The 8728-nt window shown below is 45.7% G+C and overlaps 1 protein-coding gene and 1 long non-coding RNA gene across 4 annotated transcripts in view; one reads left to right on the plus strand and one right to left on the minus strand.

Annotated features, from left to right (window-relative positions):
* The window catches only part of ZNF623 (zinc finger protein 623), a 13928-nt gene extending 10146 nt beyond the window's left edge, over positions 1-3782 (plus strand). For all 3 annotated transcript variants that reach the window (XM_017511548.2, XM_017511549.2, XM_017511550.2), the window contains exon 2: positions 1939-3782. In XM_017511548.2, coding sequence (XP_017367037.1) covers positions 2013-3524 — 1512 coding nt within the window. In that variant the 5' untranslated portion in view covers positions 1939-2012 and the 3' untranslated portion in view covers positions 3525-3782. The remainder of the gene's footprint in view (positions 1-1938) is intronic.
* Positions 3783-7438: 3656 nt separating this feature from the next.
* LOC108291286 lies at positions 7439-7988 on the minus strand. Its single transcript, XR_001819839.2, has 2 exons — positions 7957-7988; positions 7439-7917 (listed from the first exon to the last, which is right to left on the minus strand). It is a non-coding gene; the product is annotated as an uncharacterized LOC108291286 (long non-coding RNA).
* Between the last annotated feature and the right edge of the window lie 740 nt (positions 7989-8728).

An 8728-nucleotide genomic window follows, 5' to 3' on the forward strand; every position in this document is an offset into this window, starting at 1 on the left:
TGTGGCGTAGGGCGGTGCAGATGGCAGCAGTCACACTGTGTAGCGTAAGGCGGTGCAGATGGCAGCAGTCACACTGTGTGGCGTAGGGCGGTGCAGATGGCAACAGTCACACTGTGTGGCGTAGGGCGGCGCGAATGGCAGCAGTCACACTGTGGTGTAGGGCGGTGCGGATGGCAGCAGTCACACTGTGTGGCGTAGGGCAGTGCAGTTGGCAGCAGTTACACTGTGTGGCGTAGGGCAGTGCAGCTGGCAGCCCTGTAGGTTGGCGGGATCTGGCGGTGGGCATGGTTTTGAACAGATGTGGAGTGTGGACAAAGGGAAAAGGAGTCAAGGGTTATTGCAGCGTTTGTGGCCTGAACAAATGAGATAATGGAGAGAACTACAGAAGGAGGGGAATCAGAAGTGAGGCTGGATGCATTAGGGTTGAAAACCTGAGAGTGCCTGAATGAAGGTGTCAGGTGAGGAGCTGGTCAGGTGTGGGGGCTGGCAGAAGGCCAGGTTGGAGGCAGGCATGTGAGTCTTCAGCATAGATGGCATTGGTGTTCAGTAATGAGTGCGCCCCCTCTGTAATAGACATAGATGAGGGCTGAGCCCCAGACTCGCCAGGACTTTGAGGCGACACAGCTGTCAGTGAGGCAGTTAGGGAACTGAGAGAAGCTGTCCCAGATTCACATAGGAGAGGGACTTTCGAAGGATTGGGGCTGTGTCAGTGCCGCTGCAGGTTGAGTTGGAAGTGTGGTCACAGCTGACCCCTGATCTGGTGATGTGGTGCATGTTTGGGGTGACAGCCCCACTGCAGTGGACTCAAAGAAGGAGGAAACGGAGAAATGGAGCATGGGGTGAGGGCTCTTTGAATGTGGCTGTGGAGGAGGAGAGTCATGGGGTAGTAATTAGTGGGACATGAGGCCCATGAAATGCATTTTTCGGGTAGCTGGGAACTGGTGAGTTTCTTTACGATGAGAAGAGTGGTGGGCTTGGAGGGTGGGGACTTTAGGTTGGAGGAGAGGGGTGGGTGCTCAAGTGCTGTCCCTGCATGTGTGAGAGGGAAAGGAAGTTCACACACAAGGGGAAGTGTTGACCTTAGGTCAGATCAAGGACAGTTTAACCCAGGTAACAAGCCTGGCAGGGGATGGGTGGAGATACAGGCTGGCAGGAGATGTGGCAGGCAGTGGCTGTCCTTGCCTCATTTCTTCTGTTTTCTCGTTGAAGCAAAAAGCAGGGTCACCAGTGGGGAGGGAGGAGGGAGTGATGGGGTCTGTAAGAAGACAGGAGAAGTGGGTGGTCCTGTCAGGGAGTGGGAAGGGTAGGAGTTACTGGCAGCTCTCAGGCTCCATTAGGCAAGCAGCTCTGAATTTAAAGAACTCAGTCAGCAAGAGTGCAGGCATGAATCAGACCAAAGCTTGGGTTTTCCCATCCAAGTATGATGGAGGCAGGAAAGGGCAGGGGGCCTGGATTCTATGCAGGAGGGTGATTCTCATGTAACTTGCAGTGAACACTGTGCCAGACTTTGGAGTCTAAGCTAGTTACAGAGGGGAGAAGAGGACATGAAAGAGGGAATGAGGGACAGTGAAGAGGTGACAGTGTTGATACATTTATACATTTGTTTAAAATATCTGTCTTGGTTTTTTAATGGAGTCCAAGCATATCCCCACCCCTCTGCAACTCATCAAGGGTTCACTAAGGGTCAGAGGGGTGTTGTGCACCACAGGCCAATCTGTCCTGGTGTCGGATGTTAAAACAGGAGCCACAAAGAAGCCATCTTGCGTGGGACAGGCTTGGGTGTGAGACCAGAGCTGTGGGTAGCAGCACGTTGGGTCAGGAGTGAGGGGCAGAGGAAACACTTTCCACCTCTTGGAGATGAATTTCATCCTGCCCTCATTGAGGAGATCCCCGTCCATGAAGTGAGGGGAGAGATGATTTTGTTGTCTTTTGTTTCAGATTCTAATGTAGGAACTGGTGAGAAGAAGGTGACTGAAGCCTGGATTTCTGAGGATGAAAACTCACATAGGACAATGTCAGACAAAGTCACAGCGATGGAGCTCCCCTCCCCCGAGTCTGGGGAAGTCTGTGAGCCCAGATTAGAGGAGCTCTTGGGAAATCCAGAAGGTCAGAGCCTGGAGAGTTTCCCATCTCAGGACAGGGGCTGCAAGCAGGTGACCGTGACCCGTTGGAAGATCCAAACACGGGAGACAGCTCAAGTGTGCACCAAGTCAAGCAGACGCCCTGTTCTGAACTCAGACCTTCTTATACTTCAAAGAGAGCTCATAGAGGGGGAAGCCAATCCTTGTGATATCTGTGGCAAAACCTTCACATTTAATTCGGACCTAGTTAGGCATCAGATTTTGCATGCTGGGAAGAAACCTTACACGTGCGATCAGTGTGGGAAAGGCTTTGGCCAGAGCTCACACCTCATGGAGCATCAGAGAATTCACACTGGAGAGAGGCTCTATGTCTGTAATGTGTGTGGGAAAGACTTCATTCGCTATGCAGGTCTCATTGAGCATCAGCGCGTTCATTCGGGAGAAAAGCCCTTCAAATGTGCGCAATGTGGGAAGGCGTTTTGTCACAGTTCAGACCTGATTAGGCACCAGAGAGTTCACACCAGAGAGAGACCTTTTGAGTGCAAAGAGTGTGGGAAAGGCTTCAGTCAAAGCTCCTTACTTATTCGTCATCAGAGGATTCATACAGGAGAAAGGCCCTACGAGTGCAATGAATGTGGGAAATCCTTCATAAGGAGCTCGAGCCTCATTCGCCATTATCAGATCCACACAGAAGTGAAACAGTATGAATGCAAAGAATGTGGGAAGGCGTTCCGTCATCGCTCAGACCTGATTGAGCACCAGAGAATTCACACCGGAGAGAGACCCTTTGAATGCAACGAGTGTGGGAAGGCTTTTATTCGGAGTTCAAAGCTCATTCAGCATCAGCGGATCCATACTGGGGAGAGGCCTTACGTATGCAATCAGTGTGGGAAGCGCTTCAGCCAGACGTCAAACTTCACCCAGCATCAGAGGATTCACACTGGAGAGAAACTCTATGAATGTAACGAGTGTGGGAAAGCTTTCTTTCTGAGTTCATACCTTATTCGACACCAGAAAATCCACACCGGGGAGAGGGTGTATGAATGTAAGGAATGCGGGAAGGCGTTTCTCCAGAAAGCCCATCTCACTGAGCACCAGAAGATCCACTCTGGGGACAGGCCCTTCGAATGTAAAGACTGCGGGAAAGCCTTCATCCAGAGCTCCAAGCTGCTTCTGCACCAGATTATTCACACTGGAGAAAAGCCCTATGTGTGTAGTTATTGTGGGAAAGGCTTCATTCAGAGGTCAAACTTCCTTCAACACCAGAAAATTCATACTGAAGAGAAGCTCTATGAGTGTAGTCAGTACGGGAGAGATTTTAACTCAGCCACAAACTTTAAAAATAATCAGAGTGTTCACCAAGAGGGACTTTCCTTGAGTAAGGCCTCCGTGCATTTGGGTGAGAGGTCTGCAGAGCAGGGGGAACACACAGATAACTTATAAATAATAACTCTTCTGCCCAATGAGTGATGTTTGGAAATGGGTGGACTTAGGATTCATGTGGCGTCTACGATTTGGACATGTCAGAATTTTGTGAGTCATGGATGGGACTGTTTTTGGAGTGGGTGCCACCTGCCACTGTGTGGCACTACCGGGCTTAGCCCTCCTCCTTAGCTGTGAGCGCTGTCCTTGGGAGAGTCACAGGGCTTGACCCCTGACTCTGAGCTGGAACATCAGGGGCAGGGAGGAGACAGGTCTCAAGCAAAGGTTTTTTAAAAAATGTTATCCACAATGACAGTCCATCCTTGAGTTAAATCCCTTTTAGAGCAGGACTGTGTATCTAATGTTATTACTTAGGAGAATGTTACCTAGCACATTTTGATCTATTAAATCACGTTGAAGAAAGATAACCCCCAAGCCATTTCCCTGTTGTCCTTAGGAGGAACTCCAGGCCTCCCATCGTGTACCCTACCGTGTGCCCCAAGGCCTCCTGTTTCCTCAAGCCTCGTCTCCCTCTGCCTAATCCCCTGCCTCACAGTTGATGCTGCGGCAGCACCGACTGCTTCATCTTCCCCATGCTGCACGCAGCTTCCTGCCTCTCTCACCCTGGTTCTTATTGAAGGGTCTCCTTCTCTCAGCCAGTTAACTCCGAATCATGGTTCAGGACGTGCCTCAGACATCATGTCAGGGACTGTTTGCCTCCGGCTTAGCTGGCAGTGCTCTCCATGCTCCTGTGGCTCAGTAATTACTGCTATTACTGTATTTACTTGCATATGCCAGAATGACTTGTAGACTTTCATTATACTGTCAGTTCCTGAGGACAGTGATTATATCTGATTGATTTCCACGTGTCCACTGTCTAGCACAAGGCAATAAAAAATGCACCCCCAAATCTATGTGTAATTGGCATCTCTTGCTTTGTTTTCAGCTGTTGGCTGTTTTTTTGTTTGTTCATTTTGTATCAGTATAATCTACGATTCTGTCCAGTATCTTCTCAGCCCTGCTACCGTCTGCTGCTCCTATTTAACTCAGTAGTTGCAGGCAATTGCCAGTGCACATCCACACCCACCTTTGTGCTGCCTTACAGCTCACGCAGAACTGTCCGCTTGATCTGGAGGGCATTGACACCTGACTCAGCTGGAACAGTGGGGACAGGAGGCGGCAGGTCTCAAGAGAAGGTCTTCACTCGTCCGTCTCTGTCTCACTCGAAGGGGACAGTCTCAGTGCATTATGTAACTCTTCTGTTTTAGCAGTTCTAAGGTTGAACTGAGCTGTCGTTTTCCATGCTGTGTGGTTCATTTTGTCATTTATTTGAAAATGTATTGATATCTATAAGGAATAGTCCTAAACGTTGGGAGAACAGATGAGCAACACACCACCCGCAGTCACCCACAGTGTAGTGGGGAAGACAGAGATCACAGTACAGTGAGTCAAGTGTGTGTTCTCAGTTGTGAAGGAGCGCAGATGAGGGGGTGACTGATGTGGCACGGAGCTGGGAAGGCTTTACAGAAGAGGTGACATTTCAGCTGAGCCAGAGAGATCAGCAGAGATTAGCTAAAGAAGCAAATATGATCCAGGGGAGGAGAGAAAATAGGATCCTGAAGAAATGTGGAGTCGTGACAGCCGTTTTGCTAGGGCTGTGCTAAAGCAGGTGTATTAAATGCACAGCGGACCACCACCTGGCAAAACTCTTAGTCTTTGCCTCTGAATTTCATCTGAACATGAACCCCAAAAGTCCAGTTTTGTAATGATATTTTTTTTCCTCAAGAGGCCATAGTTTGAATTCTTAACAAATGCTACCAACCCTAAAACCCTTGAGAGGACAAGTAATTCAAAAAAGACATCTACATTTTCTGGAAAATCAGCATTACTAGAGATGTTTCAAATGCTATAGATTTCACCACACCATTTTAATCAACTTTACTGAGATTAAATTTTCATATAACAAAACACCTATTTTAAGTGTACAGGGTTTTGAAAAATCCATATACCTGTTTAACCATCACTGCCAGAACCAAGAACAACATTTCTATCACCCAAAAAAGTTCCCTTTCGCCCTTTCCTAGTTAGGCCGACTCCAGCTACAGGTGACCACTTTGTATCCATGTAGATGAGCTTTGCTTGGTTTAGAACCTCATACAAGTGGATTTATTATGTGTTCTTTGGTGTCTGATGTCTTTCACTTCGGCATGCTTTTAGACTCAGCCAGCTGCTTCGTGTTTCAGTAGTTCTCACTGGATAGTGTTCCATTGTATAGATGAGCCATCATTTGTTTATACTTTGATGTGTCGTTGGGTTTCCAGTCTCAGCTCTTCAAACTATGAACATTTGTGTAAAAGTATGTATTTGCACATGTATTTTTACTTCCCTTGGGTAAGTACCTAGGACTTTAATTGCTGAGTTTATAAGTGTGTTAGTCCATTCAGGCTGCCATAACAAAATACCATCAACAGGGAGGCTTATAAACAGAAATTTATGTCCTACAGTTCTGGAGGCTGGGAAGTCCAAGATGAGGGTGTCAGCCTTTGGTGTCTAGTGAGGGCCTGCTTCCTTTGTAAGTAGATGTCATCTCACTGTAACTGCACATGGTGGAAATGGACTAGCAAACTTACCCCAATTGTGAGGGCTCTCCCCTTGTGATTCTGTTACCTCCCCAAGACCCCACGTCATGTCACCTTGCGGGTTAGGAATTTGACATGAATTGTGCAAGGACGTAAGCATTCAGTCCATTGAAATAAGTGTTGTTAACTTTAAGAAATTGTCATCTGGGCACGGTGGCTCACGCCTATAATCCCAGCACTTTGGGAGGCCGCGGTGGGTGGATCACCTGAGGTCAGGAGTTCAAAACCAGCCTGGCTAACATGGCCGAAACCCCATCTCTACTAAAAATACAAAAACTAGCCAGGTGTGCTGCAGCAAGCCTATAATCTCAGCTACTTGGGAGGCTGAGGCGGGAGAATTGCTTGAACCCGGGAACAGTGGTTGCGGTGAGCTGAGATGGCGCCACTGCACCCTGGCCTGGTTGACAGAGCAAGGCTCCATCTTAAAAAAAAAAATAATTGTTGCACAGCCCTCCATAGTGGTTGAATCGTTTTACATCCCTGCCACAGTATGGGAAGATTCCAGTTGCTCCTTATCTTTGCTAGCACTTGGTATTTCAGTCTCTTAAAATTTGATCCACTCTAGTCTTAACGATTTTAATTTGTATTTGTGCACTAAATAATGTATGCCTATGATTTCATCTGCTTATGGCTGTTCTGTGTCATCTTTTGTGATGTGTCTGTTCATATCTTTTGCCTATTTTTAAGTTGGGTTGCTCATTGTTGACTAAAATTCTTTCCATATTCTAGATGAAAAACATATATTACATACATAATATATATACTTCTTTGTTTCTGTTTGTGACAAATATATTTTCCTTTCATGTTTGGTTTGCCTGTTCATTTTCTTAATGGTGTCTTTCAAATAGTTTTTATTAAGTCTAATTTATCAAAGATGTGGGTGCAGTGGCTCATGCCTGTAATCCCAGCACTTTGAGAGGCCAAGGTGGGCAGATCACCTGAGGCCAGAAGTTCAAGACTAGCCTGGCCAACATGGTTAAACCCTGTCTCTACTAAAAATACAAAAATTATCTGGGTGCATTGTCGTGCCCTTGTAGTCCCAGCTACTTGAGAAGCTGAGGCAGGAGAACCACTTGAACCCAGGAGGCAGAGGTTGCCGTGAGGGAGATATAATAATAATCATGATGATTTATGAGATTTTATAATTTGAGTTTTAAGAAATTTGCCTACTCAAAGGACACGATTTTTTTCCTATGTTTTTTATTTTATGGAACTTTTATAGTTTTACCTTTTACATTTTAGTCTGTGATCCTTTATTTTTTTTGTACCATATGCAATAAGGATCAAGATTTTTTATCTGTTGGATAGTTGCTTGTTTCAGTTCTATTTGTTGAAAGACTCCACTTTTCCAACTTAAGTGACATGGACGTGGTCTGTTCCTCATCTTGTGTGTATGGCTTTACACCAATATGACACTATTGATTATTGTAGTTTTATTTGAGGCAGAGTCTCATTCTGTTGCCCAGGCTGGAGTGTAGTGGCACAATCATAGCTCAATGTAACCTCGAACATCTGGGCTCGACTGAGCCTCTTGCCATAGCCTCCTAAGTAGCTGGGACTGTAGGCATGCACCACCAGATCTTGCTAATTTTTACATTTTTTTTGTAGAGATAGGGTCTCACTATGTGGAATAGTGTGGTGTTGAACTCCTGCCTCAGCCTCCCAAAGGGATTACAGGTGTGAGCCACCACTCCTGGCCATCAGTGGTTTTACAATAAGTATCATACTCGGGTATTGGAAGAGCTTCAGTTTTGTTGTTTTCCTTTTTTTTTTTTCTAGATCCTTTGCATTTTCATATAAAATTTAGAGTCAACTTTTATCAACTTCTGGCTGGACGCATGGCTCACGCCTATGTAATCCTAGCACTTTGAGGCTGAGGCAGGCGGATCACTTGAGGTCAGGAGTTCGAAACCAGCCTGGCCAACATGGTGAAATCCTATCTCTACTAAAAATACAAAAAAATCAACCGGGCGTGTTGGTGGGCACCTGTAGAATCCCAGCTACTCAGGAGGCTGAGGTAGGAGAATGGCTTGAACCCAGGAGGGGGAGGTTTCAGTGAGGGGAGATCACACCATTGCACTCCAGCTTGGGCAACCAAGAGCAAAACTCTGTCTTAACAATGACAGAAAACAACTTTTATTAATTTCTACAAAAAGAAAGCCTCCTGGGATTTATACATCAATTTAGGGAGAAATTACATTTTAACAATTCTGAGCTTTCCAATTGTTGAACATGGTATACTACCCCATTTATTTAGATCTCTTAATCTCTCTCAATTTACAGGTCTCACACATTTTGTTAAATTCATGTATTTAATATTTCTGCATGCTCTTGCAAGTGGTAAGGTTTTTAAAAAGCTATTTTCTAGTTATTGCTAGTTTGTAGAAATGCATTTGACTTTTGTACATTGACCTTGTATAAAGCAACCTAGATCAGTTAACTTATTAGTTCCAATAGCTTTTTTCTAGATTCTTTAGCATTTTCGATGTAGAAAATCATCTGTGAATAAAGAATTTTACTTTTCCAATTCATATGGACTTTGTTCCTTTTCCTCATTGTACTGAGTAGGACATCTTGTTCCGTTTT

This window comes from Cebus imitator, unplaced genomic scaffold (assembly GCF_001604975.1).
Source record: "Cebus imitator isolate Cc_AM_T3 unplaced genomic scaffold, Cebus_imitator-1.0 Scaffold449, whole genome shotgun sequence".
Classification (NCBI taxonomy): Eukaryota; Metazoa; Chordata; class Mammalia; order Primates; family Cebidae; genus Cebus; species Cebus imitator.